Raw genomic sequence first — 19,576 nt, 5'->3', positions numbered from 1 at the left:
CTTAGATGGAAAATCAAGGCAGGGACTCTGTGACACATGCTCTATATGTACTGATTCACTCCATCACTCCTGCTGCTGGAAATTGTGACTAATTTCACTGCTGGGAGGCCAAAGTTATGCAACCAAATGACTGAATTGTCTAAAAATAGCACCGAACCCAAGCTGAATCCCCCATTCACTGGGACGAATGATGACTCATGGTTTAGTCCCATCAGCTCCGTGGCTCCCGGCTCAGGTACATCGGCGGAGGATCAGCGCGGCACAAGCTACAGGTGTGACCAATGGGGACGGTGCAGAGCAGATGGGGAAGCTCTGCTTTCTGATGTTGATTAAATGCTAATGCCACGTAGAAAAGATGAATGAATCCATTATCACAACTGAGAAGCTTTTAATATTAATCTAACATCTTTTCAAAACAATAGGAAACGGAGAAGTAGAGCTTAAAAACAGTCAACAGTAGACATTTAGGAAGCAGCTTAGTGAACAAAGCAGCTTCTAATCAGTAACAGTTTAGCTAACTGACTTTTACAGATGCACGGATAAATAAAGCTGCATGTCCTCCAGAGCTCCGACTGATGCCCACAACTCTGTTGCCCAGAAATGATTTGAACCCACACAGACTATTTATTATCCCACTGATCAGGGATCAGATTTGAGCTTTGTTCAGACATCAGACATGAGTGCATGGTTATACCACAAATATGATGCGGAGTAGGAACAGAGCAAGGAGTACAAGTTTGAATACTGAATTCTTCCCTTTCTAATGTTTCTATATTTCTGCCATGGTTCAATGACCATCTTTAGTGTATTCTTTTAGGAGTATTCTTGATGGATAAACACGGAGCAGTGCATAACCGCAAAGGAAAAGCATAGTTTTAAAATGTAAATGATAAACTGAAAAGCATGAACAACTAATGATTAAAGCCTGAGTTTTCTCTTTGATTAAGAGGATCTTTCCTTTAACACAGGGCTAAATATTTTTACATTATGCTGAATCAGAAAAAAAGACATTTATATTGTCAAATACTGACTGAACAAACAAAAAATGGTTTTCTTTTCTCTTTAAACTATTATATCATCTAACAAAACAGGAACCTATCTGGTTATTTAATAAAAAAGAAAAAGAAAATTTTGAAGCACTTCTAATTAAAATCCAGGATATGTTGCTCTGAATAACTGTCAGGACCAAAGACCAACTCCTCCCCTAATCCCCTTTAAAATGTTTAACTTCACACGTCAGAATGAAGAAAAGAAACACACTTAAGCGCTAATTATCCACCCGCATCAGTGTGTCGCAGTGAGCTTGTTGCAGGTATGATGCAGATATTTTTGATTTATGCCCAATTTTTAAGCGAGGTCTGCGGTATGTTATTCCAGGCCACAACGCAAGAAGGAACTAGCTAGGATTGTGGGTGTCGGTTTGACGAGCTAGTTTGTCGTCTACTACTCCTCATCCAAGGTCGGACGACACACAGTTGACCCCTGAGTGTTCCTTAAAGACTGGCCGTGGCGCTCCGTGTTTTGGCTTTCGGTGCAAAACAGACGGTCGAACAGAGCTACAAACGAGCGTCCTGTACGGTGTCTGGGAGAGTGTTTCCGAGGCGTTCCAGGCGTTTGCAAACTTCCCTTCGCTTCCTCACCACCTCGGCCATATCTAGACCCACAGCTAGTTCCTGATTGTCCAGACCATAGCGCAAACCACGCTTCATTATGTGGCGTATTAACTGCGACACACGCAGACAACCTGGTTTCTGAGCATAAATCCGGCTTCATACTTAAAGCTGAAGGTTTATTTAAGAGGGAGTTAAACAGAAGAGGTTCAGGGTGGGCAACATCTGCAGAGACATCTGCAGCCTTCCTCTCTACACATGTTTGTAGTTGTCAGCCTGTGGCTTTTTCATCTAGAAGAGTTTCTGTACTACAAACTTACACCCCCCCCCCCCACACACACACACACACACACACACACACAAAAATCTGCATCTTGCTTCCCCCGAATCATTTATTCTTTCATTAACAGGACATTCTTCCTGACATTTCCAGCCCATATGACAGTGATCAGAGAAAGTCCCTGTTCAGCCACATCCTGCAGCTGTTGGACCGATGTTCACCATCACTGTAATGAAAACCTCCCAAAGTGAGACCAGGACAGTCTGTAGGATTTCAGCTCAATTGTTTCAGAAGCTCATCAGCTAATAAAATCCATTATGGGTATTTTATCACCCATGCACTCCTAATCATAGATGGACCATCAGCTGGCTAAGATGCTTTGGGTCATGACATCTGTAGGAAAAGTGAGCGTTTTGCTCCTTTACAACACAAGGGTTACTTGTATCTTTGACAGATCATTAAGGAGAGGCAGTAGAATGATAATAAAAGCCACCTGTAGTTAATTTCATAAGCAGAATAATAACGGGCAGCTTTATAAAAGAACAAAGTTCTGAGCAGATAGTCCTGGAGTTCAACATGTTTCTGTCATCAGCTAACATACAGCAGGGCTTTATGGGAATAGGACCGATTCAACCAGTCAGGCTTTGGGAAGTTCCCACAAACTGTGTAGGCCCACTGTTTTTTTCACTGGTCTACTTTATGCCTTATGGGCCACACCTGTTCAGCAGGCCCGCTCAGACTGACAAAGGGGACTTAAGGGGAATCACTGGAAAAAAAAAAAAAAAAAAAAAAATATGAATAAACAGAAAGAAAAAAAAAAAGTACAAGGCCAAAATCAATGGGCTGAAAGAATCTTTCAAAGAAACGAGACACGCCTCCTCCCACCTGCCCAACTGGAGACCTAATCACCACAGAGCAAACGCATTATGATGAATTCCTGTTATGGACCACATCCTTGGTAAGAACATAAGCAAAAGCCCCAAGAAGAAGAAGCTACGTTTTCCTTCGAGTCTTTTTTTATTGAAACACTTGGACACGGTTTGAATGCTGAGTTTTGCTATAGCAATATGAAGGTTAGGTTGTCACTACCGATCCGTCCTGGAAGCACTATTCATTCTGCACATGTGTAAAAAGATATACATCTGGGTGTCCATAAATAATGTAATTATGGTACTAGAACTACTCATTGTTATCCTTAACCCACTAAAGAATGCTAATACACATCTTTAAAAATGTTTTATGACTTTTTTGATACGATTTTGATGCTTTTTACAATTTTTTCGTTAAACTGCTTCTCTGACATCATCATGGGACATGCTCAGAGCAGTCCTGCAAAATATGATTATACGATGTTTATCTGCATATTCATTGTTTCTTTTTCTAGATTACGCACTATATATCAAAATGTTAGAATGAAAGGAAAACATAAAACTCAAATGGACTAGATTTATGTTTAAATCCAAAGTTGAAAAAGTTAGCTCCTAGAAGTAGCGTAGGAGCCCATTTCCTGTGCAGATCGGGCACAGAGTGATAAAAAAGAAAGGATTTTAAGGCATTTATTTTCTCAGGAAATACATTATTAACATTTAACACATTATATTTTGGTACACTTTCTATTTTTGGGGTGGGAAAAATGTCATTTAGGTCTTTTTAATAAAATAAAATCGAGGGCGACCCGGATGTATATCTGGATGCGCATGAGCAGGACGGATCATGCTTCCGGGACGCATCGGGTAGTGACAGGGACATTAGCAAGTGCCACACCTGATGCCATAATGTAACTGGGTAAGGTGGGCTGTACCTGCACCTCCAAAGGATTGTGGGAGTCTATGAGGTTTCTAAATAGAAAATATGAATATCAGGACGCTGCTATGCTAAAGGAGCTACTATAGGAAGCATAAAGGCTCGTTGTTCTAGCTCCTTCCTTACTGCTAGCATCATTCAGACAGTGCTAACCATGGCGACCGCTGACACACATTTTAGAGTTCGTACCCATTGAATGGATTCAGATCACTCCTTAATACCCCTTAGCATCTTGTTTATATTTTTATTTAAGTCCTGTTTCCATATAAGTTGATGATCATCTCCCCCTTGTGGTCGGAGCACGTCAGTTCTGATCATTTTTCCTTTGCATGTTCCGTGTTTTAGCATAATTTGTTTGCAGCTTGTTGTGTGTTTTTAGTGTGTTCCCACTATGCTGTGCCCCATTTTCTGCCATTACTTTCTCTTTTCCTGTATATTAGCTTTGTCTCATGTTTGTCTTTGCAAAACTTTTTTTTTTTTTTGTTCCTGCACGTTTATGTATTTGAAGTGCGTTTGCACCCCTCAGTCAATGTAGAGAACTATAGGAGGAAGTTCGGCAATAAAATGAAGTGAGACATGAGCAGAATATCTACAGTTGGTCTATACTGCTGTTCCAGATGCGATCCAAGCTGATCCATCAGTCTACACCACACCTGCAAATAAAGAGGTGGGGCTTTATGAGGCCTTCATATCCCTTTAAAACACATCAATTATGTTGTAGCAAGGAGAGAAGACCTTCTGAATACAGGTCACCTCACAAGACCCCTCCTCTGGCAGATGGTGGCAAAAAGACAGTAGGAGAAGCTTGATATTTGGCACGATGACAGCAAAAACAAAGAAGCCAGCACCACTAGCAGCTGTATATGACCTCCCGGTGTCACAATGAACGTTTGCTGCAAATAGACACACTGGGTATTTGCAGCGAGGTAAACAGAGGCAAGAAAGCGAGTTCATTTGAGAGCAAACCAAAACCTTTAGCTGGATTGATGGATATCATTTACTTTAGTCATTTGGTAAAGTGAGCAGCTGGTTAGAGGGATTTATAATGCCTAGTCTGCAAATAAGACAAATGAACGTTACATTTTCAATTAGGAGGCACAGCAACACTTACACCACAGACTGCCACCTTAGAAAACAAATGGCTTACATCACAACCCCTGTCCCAGGATGCAGCAATCACCCAGGCTCACCCTCATTACTTCTGTATGTTCTGCTTTTAAACAAAGCTCGGATTTAAAGCTGTGATGAAAAGTGCCATCACTCAAAATCTGCTTTGCAAAGACAAAAAAAAAATGAAGATCCTGATGCATTGTTGGGCTAAACTCAATGGCTGAAGTTGCGGCATCATTCCCACCCACCAGCTTTACAGTGATGCTGGCAGTGAAAGTAGAACTGGGCTGCGGCTGCTTCCTGATGAAAGGACGGGAGCTACGATAGGTGCTTCGATATCATCGGACAACAGCCACTGTAAAAGCTGCTGAAAGATTAGTTATTAACACTCGAAGCTGCATACAAGGCTAATAAAAATTACTTTAACTTTGTAAACACAGGATGAACTGCTGCACTGCACTCCAATATTTTATAAGCAGTTGTATTAAGCGATCGGATCAATGCAGGGCCCAACCGACCAGCTGCTTTTATATAAGGGGAAAAAATCATCATCTGTAGAGTCAGTAAATGCCTTATTTAAGGTCAGGGGTCAGCATCTTGTTTGTTCTCTGTAAAAAATCATTAAGAACCAATTAACAGTTTTTTTTTTTATTAAAATATAATGCAAAAAGACTGTGTGTTTGGCCAATTTCAGTTGTTTTTTTAGCAAACAGCTGGTCTGAATTTGGTTAAAAGTGTTAAATTTGAAGAAATCTCAGAAGTAAGTGCATGTTCTTCCCTTCATTTTGAGGAAATGAGACCTTAAGTCTCGGCACAGGGGAGGATTTTTTTTTTTCCTGACTCATAACTGTAAGTTTCTTTGGTTAAAAATATATGACTTAACCACAGAATTGTTAAATTGTGCTTAAAGGCAACATAAATAAATCTAAAAATTCTTAAATCTAAAAACCATTTAAGATCACAAGCAGCTGAATCACAAAGCAAACCAACTTAAAAAAAAACAAATCATACAGTCGCTGTAAAATTCGCTCTGCTGTTCACCAGGTGCCTTCGCATAAATAATTATGGGGAGTGGCGGCCTAGTGGTTAGGGAACAGAGCTTGGAAACCAGAGGTTCTGAGTTTGAACCCCACTCCCACAGACTGCCACTCTGGGTCTCTGAGCAAAGACCCTTAACCCCACACTGCTCCTCGGGTGTCACACAATGGCAGCCCACTGCTCCCCAAAGGGATGGGTTAAATTCAGAGGTAAATTTCTCCAATGTGAGATCAATTATTCAAAGATCAATTATTATTATCATCATCATCTCTGCTGTCAGCAGACAGCTCACACTTTCCACAATATAAGATTCATAATCTAAAACGGATTTACTGAACTAGGGCAAAATATGACCTGAATAATCATTTGGGTTTAAAGATAATGTAAAATATTTCTTACTTTGGTCATTTTTTTTCCTCAAATGTTTTACTGAATGCCTACATCTAATGTTTAGCTCATGTTAGTTAGCCCAGAAAAGAGATGAAATAGATGGAAGGACAAAAAAACAACAAATAATTATTAGTCTTATTTTTCATATATTTCAAAGATACAGGTTTTAATCTAAAAGCCTGAAGTTGAAAGCATAAATAGTTTGAGAGTTTATATCAATAGTTGTGTTAAACAGGCAGCTATGACATTGCATTACATAGCAGACCTGTGAACTGAAGTGAAGTGAAATTGTGCCGTGACCGACTCATATTGCAGATCATCATATCGTCTGCAAACAGATCGATATTGAATTGTACCTGTTTTTACCAGTTAATCCCAGTTTGGACATCCCAGTCCAAGAGCATGGCGAACAGAAATGTTCCTCAGTGAAACAGAAATTACTTTTGCTAAATTTGATTAATTAATGTGCACATTTCATAAAGTTTATTAAACTATGGGAATGAAGGGATGCAGAATAGCAACCGGACACATGCTCTGACAAACAACATTACATCCAATAGGAGCAACATAAGGAAAAGGTCTGCAAACTGATGCAAAAAACCAAAACACTTTGTTTAGAAACCAGACAGCTGTTCTTTGAATAAAAGGAGAAAATTGATTAATCATTAACTGGAGTATAGAGACTGTAAAACCTGCCTTTGGCTGACAGAGCGACCCACTGAGAGCAGTAATTATATAAAAAAAATATAAAAAATCTAAAAAGATCAAAAATTGTTTTGTCTGTCAATATGCTCTATCCAGAATTCCTCAAGTGGAAAAGTTTTAGTTCCACCTGGTTTAATTCAGCAAAAAGCAACCAGGTAGTGAAACCAGGGAAAGTTGACAGATTGCAGATTTAAATGTAAACTGAAATCATTGAATGATTATTTTACTTTGACCTAAGACTCTAACATAGAAGATTTAGCTGTTGCCAAGTAGAGTAAGGAATGGATTTGTTGTTGACCTTTAAAAATCTGGCATTTCTCTCCTCTGATAAATCACTAAGTTTCCTTTGTTTGCGTCACCTCATGTCAGCCATTAAGCTTTAAAAACACAGCTGCCCTCTGATTACCTGCACCATCGGCTGGACAACTCAAGCACGGCCTTGTTTAATGAGGAGCTTGGTCCGGTGCTCAGAACGCTCCTGGAATCAATTAACCATTGAGCGGCTCACTCCCACAATCCATTAGCTGTCTGAAGAGGCAGATCTCCAGGGGAGGGGTTCACAGGTGGATCCGCTGCCGGCTAACTCATGACCCGATACTTAACGTTACCGTGGCAACAGGATGAACATTACCTGAATTAGACCAGCCGGTCTTATCATAGCATTGTTTTAAGTATGATGAGGAATGGTGGACAAACGTAGCTGACTTCACAGCCGATTCAGGAGGAACTGAACCAGGAGGAACTGGGCGCTCCCAGATATTCCTAAAGACTAAACCTCTCATCGTCCTGATAACCAACAGAGAATTGCCTCTTTCACATATGTTTTCAGCTGTAGCTTTGTAATACTGACTTTAAGCACCCATTGAAAAAAAAGGCATTACACAATCATCCACACCACCATGAATCTACAGAGTCCACTCGTTTCGGCCCAAACTCCCCGTCCTAAACCCAAACTCTGGATCTTTTACACCTTCTTTCCAACAAATGGGCCTCATTATTATGTCGTTTCTCATTAGGATCCGACCCCCCCCCCCATAGTATATGGATTACTGTTCCCGACAATGTCAGCGATTATCCCAAAAAGCTCCAGATCAGGAAACATAAACAGTGAAAAAAATACAACACAGTGTTAACAGGGTGTTGACCATAAAGTGAGGTGACCGGTGGCCTGGCCCGTTTTTACAAGGCTGGGATTAGAAGCTCGGTCACACTAGGACAGGACTCACATTGATGTGGGAACCACAGCTGGACTGCATAGATAAATAGAAAAAGACAACATTATAGGAGGAAACACCAACTAGTCATCCATTCATCATCTTACAGGGCCTGATTTATACTAACAAACTCTGCCCTGTTGATTATCAAACACCTGCACTGCTAACGAAAATTGCATATGCAGCTCACTGATAAAAACTGTATAAAAATTGGTGCAGATTTAAAAAAAACAAAAAAACAAAGTTGATCTAACAGGTTTGAAGATGTTTCTCTTCCCATCCAGGAAGCTTTTTCAATTCAAAATGTCAGAAATAGCGTTGAGTTGGAGGCTTTATAGAGTGGACTTGTTTTTGTTTCTAAAACATGCAGATTGAACCTAATGAAGGGGTCCACCCCTTTGGAATTGGGGTTGTTTGGTTTCTTTCTTAGCCTGCAATGCTCCATACCTGTCTATGTCTCTGAAAGGGGGGTCATTAAAGGGAATTTTTGGCCTGGCTGAATAGGCAAACTCTTATGTTCCCCTTTATTGGGTTGGGGGTTGAAATGATAGTGGGAAGGGATCGACTCTGAATTGTAGGTTGTTGAAAGCTGAAATCTGAGTCCACCCCCTCTGTTTAAGGTTTTTTTTTCTTAACATAGATGGCTTCCTTCACACCCTCTCAAACCACCTATCTTCTTTGTCAAAAATGTGAACATTCTGGTTCTCTAAAGGATGTCCTGCTTTTTTTTACTTCTTTGTGACTATGACCTGGATGACTGACAATCTTCACCAGCTTAATTTAACAAGCATAACAAAAGTTCTTAAATTAAACTAAGAGCAGCTAAAAACTACTTAAAATAAAAACAGCCAATAGGAAAATAAAACCAAGGTTAAAATGTTTCACCACAATGAAAATTTTTGACCGTTTGAATAGCTTTGTCACATCCAAGTGAAACCCATCCTGTTGGTAAACTTTAAGTAGATTTCCTTTCTCTCCTGTAGGGAAGAACATCCCTCTGAATGACACTGATCCCAGATGAACACAATATTTTCTAACATTTCTGTATCAAGATGTGGGCAACTTCTCCCTCCTAAAATGACTGAAAAAGGTTTATTTGGAACCATTATTGAACATTGTATGACCATATAGGCTAATATTATCTTCTTAATATTTGCTATTTTCCCACACGGTATTCTTTTTATTCATGGAGGTAAATGGTCCTAGTTTGGGTCAACGATCAGGGGGTTAGGGTCTCAATTGTGAGTGGCAAATAGTCACCGTCCTGTATTGTTGCAAATGTTCAGTGTTTTGTCCTGTTTTTCTTTTAAATCATAGGCTGGTGGTGTGAAGCAGGCACTAAGGAAAACAACAGAAAGAATAAAACAGATTTTAGTTTAAACAGGAAATCTAATGATGTCTTGGGGCATAAAAATGTAACTTCCGAAATTCATAGGTAAGCAGCTGTTCCAACCGTTGCATTTCCGAATTCTCCCGAGTGGTACACGACTTTACACGAGTGGATAAAGTGAATGTGATTGGTCGTTTAGCAAGGGTGTGGGATTGTTGTGGAATGAAATTAAGACCATTACCAGGAGGACAAATGTCCCCACTGTGGGACAATCAAAGTCCATCCATCAAGCTCAATATAATGAAGGCACCCAGAATAACTAATGGCGGCCCAGTGGTAAAGGTGTTACGCTTGGAACTCTGAGGTTCCGAGTTCAAACCCCACTCCCACAGACCTCCACTCTGGGTCTCTGAGCAATACCCTTAACTCCACAATGCTCCCCGGGCGCCGCACAATGGCAGCCCACTGTTCCCCAAGGGGATGGGTTAAAATGCAGAGTTAATTTCTTTACTCTGTACTTGTTACAGTGTAACTGATATTAACTGGTAAAAAAAAAAAAGCTGGATCATTTGTGTTAAACCAATAATGTTTGAGCTTTAGGCAGAAAAGGAAAATGATCAAAACCAGAAACTTTCTCTTAATAAAGAGAAAGTTTAAAGAGGATATTTAAAGGTGGCAACAAGTGGTACAGTGATTACTGCATCAGGTTAAATAGAGTTGACTGCAGAATGGCCACTGCATCATTTAAGTCTTCTTCTATGAATCCCATCTCAGGAAATCCCATAAATCATCCCAATCTAGCAGGAGGGGTAATGAGAGCAAACAGGATGGGGGCAGGACTTGGCAGTGGCGAGGATCTGATGAATGAAGGCAGGTACGTACCGGTGGATTTCCATTTTGGAAGCCAGGATACATCTCTGACTGAGGATGAAGCTGGAGGCTTTGGAGTGAGGAGCTGACGGCTGGATCTGCATGGCTCCGTCTCTCTAGCTGCTGAAGTGACCCGGCCAGCAGCCCGCTCCTCTGAACTGGACCCTCCCCGCTTTGGGGTCCTCTGCCACCGCTGCCTCCAGTCTTTTTTGGTCGTTAAACTTAGTTTTTAAATTCTTTGTTCTCCGCTTCTACAAATGATGCTCCAAACGGGGAGCCATCCAACCCCCCACTCACACACACCCAGCCTCTCTCTCTGGCGCTCCTCGAAGCCTCCGTGATGGGGCGACCCCTTCCTCATCATGCGATGCGATCATCCAGGGAGCAGAGGAGCCAGAGGGCCATCCAGATGCGCTTTGACCCAAAGGCTCACGCTCGCTTCAGTCCTGGCTTTTGGCCGTTGTGGCGACAGCAGAGGTATCCAGGCAACAGGCTCCTGCTTTTTCACAGGTTGCTCCTGTTCTCTGTAGTGATTAAGAAAAAATAATAATAAAAACAAAAATCACAGCGATGGCATTGCCCGGACCAGAATGGCTAAACTCAGGAATGCCTGTTGGAAGATGGATTCCTCCTCCTGCTGCCGCTTTCTGTTCCTTCCATCCCTCCGTTCACCATCTGGGCTACATCCCTTCATACCTTTGTCTCTCCTCTGCCTCCTCCCTCCCTGCCTCTCAGCTTCATCTCCCTGCTTTTATCTGTGCGACTCTCCAAGCACTGCGCTCTCTCTCCGATTAACAACCCACCCACCAACCCAGCTCTCTCCTGTCCGTCTTTCCTTCACTCTGTCCAAAACACAAAAATGAAAAACAGCAGCATTTAATGATCTAACTTCAGAGCATCTTAGAAACATGTTGGACCCTCCATTCCCACTCCATCAGCTGGCAGGGTTCTGAACAATCCTATCGATCAACAACCAGCTCCATGATCATTAGTGCTTCATTTAGAGTGTGCAGGCTCAGCCATGTGGGGCCTAAAGCATGTATGTAAAGCTTTCCCACTGTGAGATGATGAGTCCCACTGGTTGCTATGCCAACCTTTAGGTTAACACGCGAGACACAGCTGAAAGAGAAAATCATTCTGCTTTAGATCAGCTTCTTAGGGCAGGATGAAAAACATGAACCCATCAGGCTGTAATTTAATCTTCAACTACAGAATAAAACATTAAACCTGACCAACTTTTGCAAATCTTACTCCAATCTTATGAGATGGATTCTAGAATCTAGATCTACCCATGTGGCTTAAATCAAGATAACAAAATATCAGCGGGTCTACCTCTAACCCGGTAGCTGGCTGCTGTTTGAAGGGCAGCAGGAATCTGCAAACATCCACATGGTAGAAAGTGTTTAAAGGAATAGTACACCCAAAACATGATTAGCCTTCATTTTCTACTCACCTCCATGCTGAACAACACTCTGGAGTACTTTTTTGATATCTCAAATGCATCTGGAGATCTGGGAGGCTTCTTGCTGTCTGCTGACATTCAAATAATGGAGGTCTATGGTGACCGAGACAGAAAGGTCCATAAAAGTCCACAAAAACGTGTCAATATTCCTCCATACTGCTCGTCCAATGTATTCCAAGTTTCCTGAGTGGGTAGCATCCAGAATTTACTCGAAACGAAGTCATTTAGAATGTTTTTAGAGCATAAACAGTAGTGTATAGGATTTCCTGAAAGCGTGCACATGCGCGCTCACGAGCCTACGGAAACCGGCAGACCAAACCAGCGCATTCAGCTCGGCAAAGAACTCATGCTCTTCCTCAACACTGAAGTCCTCAGACATTTTTCTTTCGTTGTTTCTTTCTTTGCACAGGTGAACAGCACATTTCTTCTGCTACGCTTGCATTATCGGCAGAGCAGACGCGAATGCGCACTTTCATCTGGTTTAGTCTGCCGGCTTCCGTAGCGTCATGAACGCGCCGGCGCGCGCTTTCAGGAAATCCTATACACTACTGTTTATGCTCTAAAAACATTCTAAATGACTTCGTTTCGAGTAAATTCTGGACGCTACCCACTCAGGACACTTGGAATACATTGGACGAGCAGTATGGAGGAATATTGACACGTTTTTGTGGACTTTTATGGACCCTTCTGTCTCGGGCACCATAGACCTCCATTATTTGAATGTCAGCAGACAGCAAGAAGCCTCCCAGATCTCACACTGCCCTCATTGTATGCAGTGGGCTGAGGAACATCTGGAGACCAAGCAAGAGCAAGGGTAGGAGCTTGGAAAGGTCCTAGTGAGAACGAATATTCTTTGTCTTCGTCTTTCGTCTTTTTTTAAACAGGAACCAGGGAAAACCCTGAGATGTTTGTTTTTCTCAGCTGAACAGCCTAACAGGAGCTAACGCAGCTAAAGTATGGAGGAGGATCTGTGATGCTGTGGGGCCCTGGAAGCCTCGTTAGAGACTGGACTAATGAGCTCCTTCATCACTGGTGAACTTTAACCAGCGAGTTGAAATGGGTCTACTTCAGCAGGCTCACCATCTTGCCAAATCCATCTCTCCACAGATTAACAGCCTCTTAGAAAACAGGAGAAATAATCTAAGGCAGGGGTGCTCAAGTCCATTCCTCAAGAGCTACTATCCTGCAACTTTTTGATGCAACCATTTTTAACACACCTGAATCAAATGGGTGGCTCATTACCATGCCTCTGTTGGGCTAAATGAGGTTAGATTCAGGTGTGCTAGAGAAGAGATGCATCTAAAAGTCACAGGATGGTAGCTCTTGAGGACTGGACTTGGGCACCCCTGATCTAAGGGCATCAAAGCTCTTTCTGTTCGTAACAAGCTTTCCTTTTATTTAAAGAGAAACATTGCTGAAAAATTCAGCAGCTTCACCAGGTTGAAAAATAAAAAAACAACATCTTTCAACATATTGCAGGTCACAAGTACTACATTCATTTTAATAGAGATTCACTCAAAGAGAAGCAGAATATCCCCTTTAGAAAGGATAGAAACAGCTACGTTTCCATAGAGAGAAACTGCAGCTAAATTTGGTTTGATCAAAAGAATCTTTTTGAATCTTAAAGCTTAATAGAAAATATATATTTGAAACAAAAGATTTAAAACTAGAAAAGATGATTTGAAACTGAAAAGAAAGGATTTGAAATGGAAAAAATATATATATTTTCGTAACAGTCTTGAAACAAGATTAGAAAAACAGCCTTTCAATTTCAGTTTTATTTATTTTTTCTCGTTAGTTTTTTTTTTTTTTTTTACACATTCAGTTTCAAACTGCACCCCAACATGGAGGCGGGGCTTCGATAGCATAGGGTGTTGGATAATGACTGACAGCTTAGGGGAGAAAATATTCTGTTGCATTCAGGAACCCTGGGAACTAGAAATGTCTTTAAAGCATCCATGTTTGTATTGTTTTGTTTTTTGTTTTTTTTTTGGGTGTGTGAACAACCTTCAAATCTTTTATTTATTTTTTATTTTTTTATAGTTAGTTTCCAAACATTTTTTTGTTTAAATAAAAAAAAAAATCGAACTAAATTCATGGCCCCACTTTCCATCATACACTTTCATTTGCATCAACTGAACTGCAGCTGTGTTCGCACAAAGAATCGACTTGTTTTCTGTTTTTATAACCAAACACTTTACCCAGAGGGCCGTTAACTTATTCATGGGAAGATGTAATTACAACAAGTGCTGAAATAAAAGCCTTTTTTATACATTTCCCTTCAGACAGCTGGATCGAAAGGCGTGAAATCAGCTGTACTGAAACTAGCCATGGCTGACGTGTTATTCACTACACAGCAAACACAGCTACAAGGGAAGGCTGGATCAAACGGGGCGTTTTATATCCCTGTATCTTATCAGGATATTAATACGTTGCTCCAGCATGTGATCACTCTCAGTAACTGGTGAGGAGGTGAGACTGGGTTGCCCCTGATGGACATGGATAATAAATCAGATCAGCTCATGGGTTAAGTGCCAGTCAAAGGCTGTCTAAACAACAGCACACACATGCACGCACCGGCAGCCTTTACAACCAATTAGAGCGAGGGATTGACAGGAGGATGGCAGAGCGACGGCAGGCACCTGTAATAAGCTGATGCCTCTTTTCACAGAACAGATGATGCGAGGGAGGAGAGGAGGAAGACATGGGAAGGGGGGGAGAAAAAAAACCCAACTGCAGAATATCACAAAATAAAAACCATATTAGTTCATGTCAATTAGAAATGGACTCATCTAATTGATTTAGGGAGATGAGAGCAGAGCAGGTTTGGTTAAAGCGAGCATCGCAGCTTTTCTTGATGCCATTTCAGCTTGTGACGCTGCAGGAGGCGGCAGGGCACAGGTGGCTTAAATGCCACACACCAGCACACGCATTAGTTTTAAAAAACACATTACTGGGCAGCTGAGAGAAACCTTACAGGAAGTGGACAGCTTTGAATCAGGCTATATGCAGCAGCTTCAGTGAGTAAAATCTGAGGATTTGCAGTGACTGACACCAAAGCAAAGGAGTCCTGGACCAGTGGTTCTATGGGGTTTTACTGAAAGTTCTCCTACTGTTAGCTGAAAAGCATTTATTTTCTGTTCTAATGAGGTGGGTATGCTGCAGAGCCTCTGTGATCCAATGAGCAACACTGAGCCAAATGGAAGATTTGCAGTTAAATTTGACTGATTTGATTAAATCATTCTGCAAACCAACCTGACCTTACCTTGGAAAGGAGCCGTTAAGCAACAACTTATTTCAAATTAAAGCTATATCAATATTATTATTGAACTGGGTTAGCTTTTTAGTAGATCTAAGGAAGGCTGAAAACATGAGATACAGCACGTTTGGAAGTATTTGCAGTTTTAACGCTGATATTATATAGACTGCAAGTGAAATATTCGTTTAGTAAAATATCAGGCGTGCATTTTAAAAGTCATATTGTCGTTTTGAGTTAAATCATAATATTTACTAATATTGAATAATTGTCCACACCAAGAGACATCCCAGACTGTACTGATCAATATCTTTATGATAACTACAGCCCCTTAAGACTGAACCAGTTTAAAGGAATAGTACACCCAAAACATGATTAGCCTTCATTTTCTACTCACCCCCATGCTCAACAACACCCTGGAGTACTTTTTTGATATCTCAAATGCATCTGGAGATCTGGGAGGCTTCTTGCTGTCTGCTGACATTCAAATAATGGAGGTCTATGGTGACCGAGACAGAAAGGTCCATAAAAGTCCACAAAAAACGTGTCAATATTCCTCCATACTGCTCGTCCAATGTATTCCAAGTGTCCTGAGTGGGTAGCATCCAGAATTTACTCGAAACAAAGTCATTTAGAATGTTTTTAGAGCATAAACAGTAGTGTATAGGATTTCCTGAAAGCGCGCACATGCGGCTTACGACGCTACGGAAGCCGGCAGACTAAACCAGATGAAAGTGCGCATTCGCGTCTGCTCTGCCAATAATGCAAGCGTAGAAGAAGAAATGTGCTGTTTACCTGTGCAAAGAAAGAAACAACGAAAGAAAAATGTCTGAGGACTTCAGTGTTGAGGAAGAGCATGAGTTCTTTGCTGAGCTGAATGCGCTGGTTTGGTCTGCTGGCTTCCGTAGCGTCGTGAGCGTGCATGTGTGTACTATTCCTTTAAGCATATTAATCATGTTTTGGGTGTACTATTCCTTTAAGCATATTGATCAGCTGCTGATTTTAATGGAGCATGTTTCCAGACAGAGCTGCTATTTTTGGCACAATTTGGCCAAATGCGTTTAGCTCTTAAAAAATTAATCTGGTTAAAAAGAAGTACATATTTCTACCTTAGAAATCCTGGATGCACAAAGCCTTTGATCATGACATTATGCTGTAAATCAACTGTGTTTGGGGGTTTAAGAGTCATCACTACTAAACGGGACAACTGATTAACGTTGGAAAGGTAGGATCCTCTAGTTTCCAGGGAAACCAGCCATGAGGGGCGGACCAACATATTTGTCCTGAAGCAATTTTTTCTAGAAGAGTTCACCATGTTGGATTGAGCCTAAAATCATATCATCTGTCTGTATTAAGCTCATGAAAGTGCATCATTCTGATGGAACCAGTGTTCATGCTGAAATGTGCTGGACAGCGCCCTGAGGGAGGGAGCCTAGATGTCCATCAAAGGGCCGAGACGCTCTTAAAAAAAAAAAAAAAAAAAAAAGATTGTAGTTGGTGGAAAAAAATTGTAAAAAATAGCTGCCAATTAAACTGGATGTTCATAGGGGATAAGAATTTTGCACAAGACCGGGAAAAACAACGTCTCAAAATCAGTCAATGCTTCACATACCTGGGACATCAGTCTCTTTAGCAACAGCTGCTGGTGCTGCTGGCAAGTTGCTAACTGATTAGCAAGATGCTTACAAGAAACCGGCCACAACCAGATGCTAATTGATTGAATGAATGATTTGGAATTTAAATATGATTTCCCTATGACTTTAAAGAACACTCCATCAGACATTGGCACAAGGAATCCTTCCTGTACTCATTTTAATGTTGTGTTTTGAAACCGTTTTGAAAGCTAAATATTAAAAATTAATCAAATCAGTTCTTTACCTGAACAGCTGAATGTCTCAGATTGGTGGATGGATTTTCTGCAGCAGCTGATGAGGTTCTGCTCTGTTTAGCAAAGTGTTAACCCTGAAGTCAGTGTTAAATACAGAACTGACGGGAGCAGGGTTAAGCTGTTAAATGGAAAACGTCTGAATGTGTTGAAGACACTAAATTGGAGATAATGTTCCTGATTCTTTTTAAATCTCTCTGGGTCAGGGAACAGATCTCTACATCAGCTCCTGCATGTAAAACTAGAAAGCCTGAGAAGTGACATTTAAGAGGCAATAAAGCTGATTGTAATTATAAATATAGCTTAATGGAGAATTGCTGGTGTTTTGCACAGCTTTTTGAGCCTGTGAAGTAAAGGGAAACACAGAGCAGCTCGACTCTCTGGGTATTTTCAGAGCAAACAACCATCCAACAGCCATAAAACCGCCCAGCTGAGTGATAACAGGACCTGAACTCCTCTGCTGACGGGCCAGAGCTCACATTACTGGCTGTAACAGACAGATAGCGGGAGCATTTCAAAAGATGGAGCAGTCATACCTTAAAGGGAATTTTATATTATGTACCATTTCTATTAGAATAAAACTTTAGCACCTCCTGATTAGGGATGGGGATCGTTAATTTTTATTGATATCGATACCTTTATCGATACTCCTTATCGATCCGGGTCTCTATCGATACCACTATCGATACTTTTCTGTTATTTGGTGGAAAGACGATGCAACAATATGTTTTAACAGAACTGGTATTGCTTTTATTGCTTAACAAGTGAGCATAACAAAAACGTTTCTAGCCTTCAATAAACATGGCTAATGTAATAGGCCACTTCGAAATGACATAAAACTAACTAGAATATATCAGCAGCACCAAATGAAAAATAAAATGTCATAATGTATATAAATTAAATAAATAATATGCGTTTCACACAAATGGAAATAAAATACCAGCTCATAAATTAACAGGTGTTTTTTTAAAGAAAAATTAACATGTCTGTCACTTTTCATCATGTTTTTAGTGATTAGGAAAATATTTAGCAAATAAATAATAGTATTTTAAATTAAATGTAATTTTTAATAAATGTTGGCATCAGTAGTTTAATTATATATTCTAAAATAATTAGAGCAATATACAACTGTATTACTCATGTTTCTCACCAAAAACTCAATTTCCCCTTTCTTTACGTTACACTTGAACGCATCATGATAACCTAATTGTCGTTTTACTGAGCCAATCTGAACACATCATCACGCAGCACGTCTGAAACTTTATTTACTTTTCAAGCTAACTAGCTTGTATGCTGCCGATTACAACACGGATTTCACAATTACTATTTTTAACTGACCGGACAAGCTACAAAGTCTGTGTGCGCGCTTACCAGTGGTACTCTGAGTGGATGATGAACACGGGCCCGGCTGTGGCGCGGCGGCAGCAGCAGGAGGAGGAGGAGTCTTTTCAACCCGGAGACAGTGGAAGGTACTGCATTTGGCCTTTATTTGATGGACAATACTAATGTGCTTGGCCATTGAGGTTGTGTTCCCCCCTTTACAAGAGATGATTTTGCAACATAAGTTGCATTTTGCTTCTTCTTTATCTTTGAGCTTGGTAAAGTGAAGCCAAACTTTAGACCTTTTCGTCCGTTCAGCCATCTTCAAGTCGCGAGCGAAGTTAACTGCCAGACTTCACTTGTTTTACTTTTAATATCTGTTTGCTTACAATTTCATTCCAAAACATTGGTGGACATGCTGCAGTGATTGGATTGATTAGATTTAAATGCTGTGACGCGACTCGAGGGACACACAATTATGTTACAGGACCTCCGGGAGAAAAAAAAAACACGACCAGACTCGATAGTGGTATCGATAAGCCCAAACGTTATTGATTTTCGGGTTTTGAAAAAAGTGGAACCGGGTCCTTGATTGAACCGGGTTTCGATCCCCATCCCTATTCCTGGCAAAGCAAAAGGGCTGCAGAAACTGCGAAGACATCTATCGTTTTTTTAGACACGTTAAGAAACAAGACATGTTTATTCTATAACATAATTCAATGTAAGGCAATTGAAAGTACTAAAAAAGGAAAAGTACATAAAAAAAGAGAAAATTATTGATAAAATAATCTAGGGGAAGTATTACGCTACAACAAGTTGAAGGAAAAAAACTAAATTCGAATCAGCTTGATTAAATTTCGGGCTCTGTCTAACTCCATGGTTTCACTTTTTGAAAAATCAACTAATTCAGTAATCGATTAGTAGTTAACTGGAGTATAGAGATTTTTAAACACACATATAGCTGAAAGGGAAACTAGGGCTGGGCGATATAGAAAAAAAGCTTATCGATAAAAAAAAATGCATATTGATCGATATCGATAATTATTGAAAAGATTTGAAACCATATTTTATGTGCAGCTCTGCCTGGACTTTTTATAATATTGCTAAATGATTTAATTTTAATAAAAAAACACAAACACAGACTTCAAATTAAATCTTTATTTAACCAACTTTTTTAGCCATAACAGAATTGTTTTAAAGAAAAATAACTTAAGAGACCTGGGTTATGTTATTAAATACTGACAAAGAATAAACTAAAGTGACCAGAAAAGTGACCAAAATAAATATAAATAAATAAATGCCC

At 40.4% G+C, this 19,576-nt stretch overlaps 1 protein-coding gene across 5 annotated transcripts in view; it reads right to left on the bottom strand.

The window, feature by feature from the left end:
* enah (ENAH actin regulator) overlaps positions 1-19,576 on the bottom strand; it is a 145,363-nt gene that overhangs the window by 68,266 nt on the left and 57,521 nt on the right. For 2 of the 5 annotated variants that reach the window (XM_038306792.1, XM_038306793.1), the window contains exon 1: positions 10,363-11,096. The exons of 2 other annotated variants lie outside the window; for them this stretch is intronic. In XM_038306792.1, the coding sequence (XP_038162720.1) occupies positions 10,363-10,454 (92 nt within the window). In that variant the 5' untranslated portion in view covers positions 10,455-11,096. Of the gene's footprint in view, positions 1-10,362; positions 11,097-19,576 lie in introns of those variants that run through there. One more of the 5 variants, XM_038306797.1, reaches the window with a different exon arrangement.

Source organism: Cyprinodon tularosa, unplaced genomic scaffold (genome assembly GCF_016077235.1).
Source record: "Cyprinodon tularosa strain WSP-4 unplaced genomic scaffold, ASM1607723v1 ctg591, whole genome shotgun sequence".
In the NCBI taxonomy this organism is placed as follows: Eukaryota; Metazoa; Chordata; class Actinopteri; order Cyprinodontiformes; family Cyprinodontidae; genus Cyprinodon; species Cyprinodon tularosa.
Note: the sequence above shows the minus strand (reverse complement) of the source record. Positions and strands in the feature narration are given on the sequence as shown.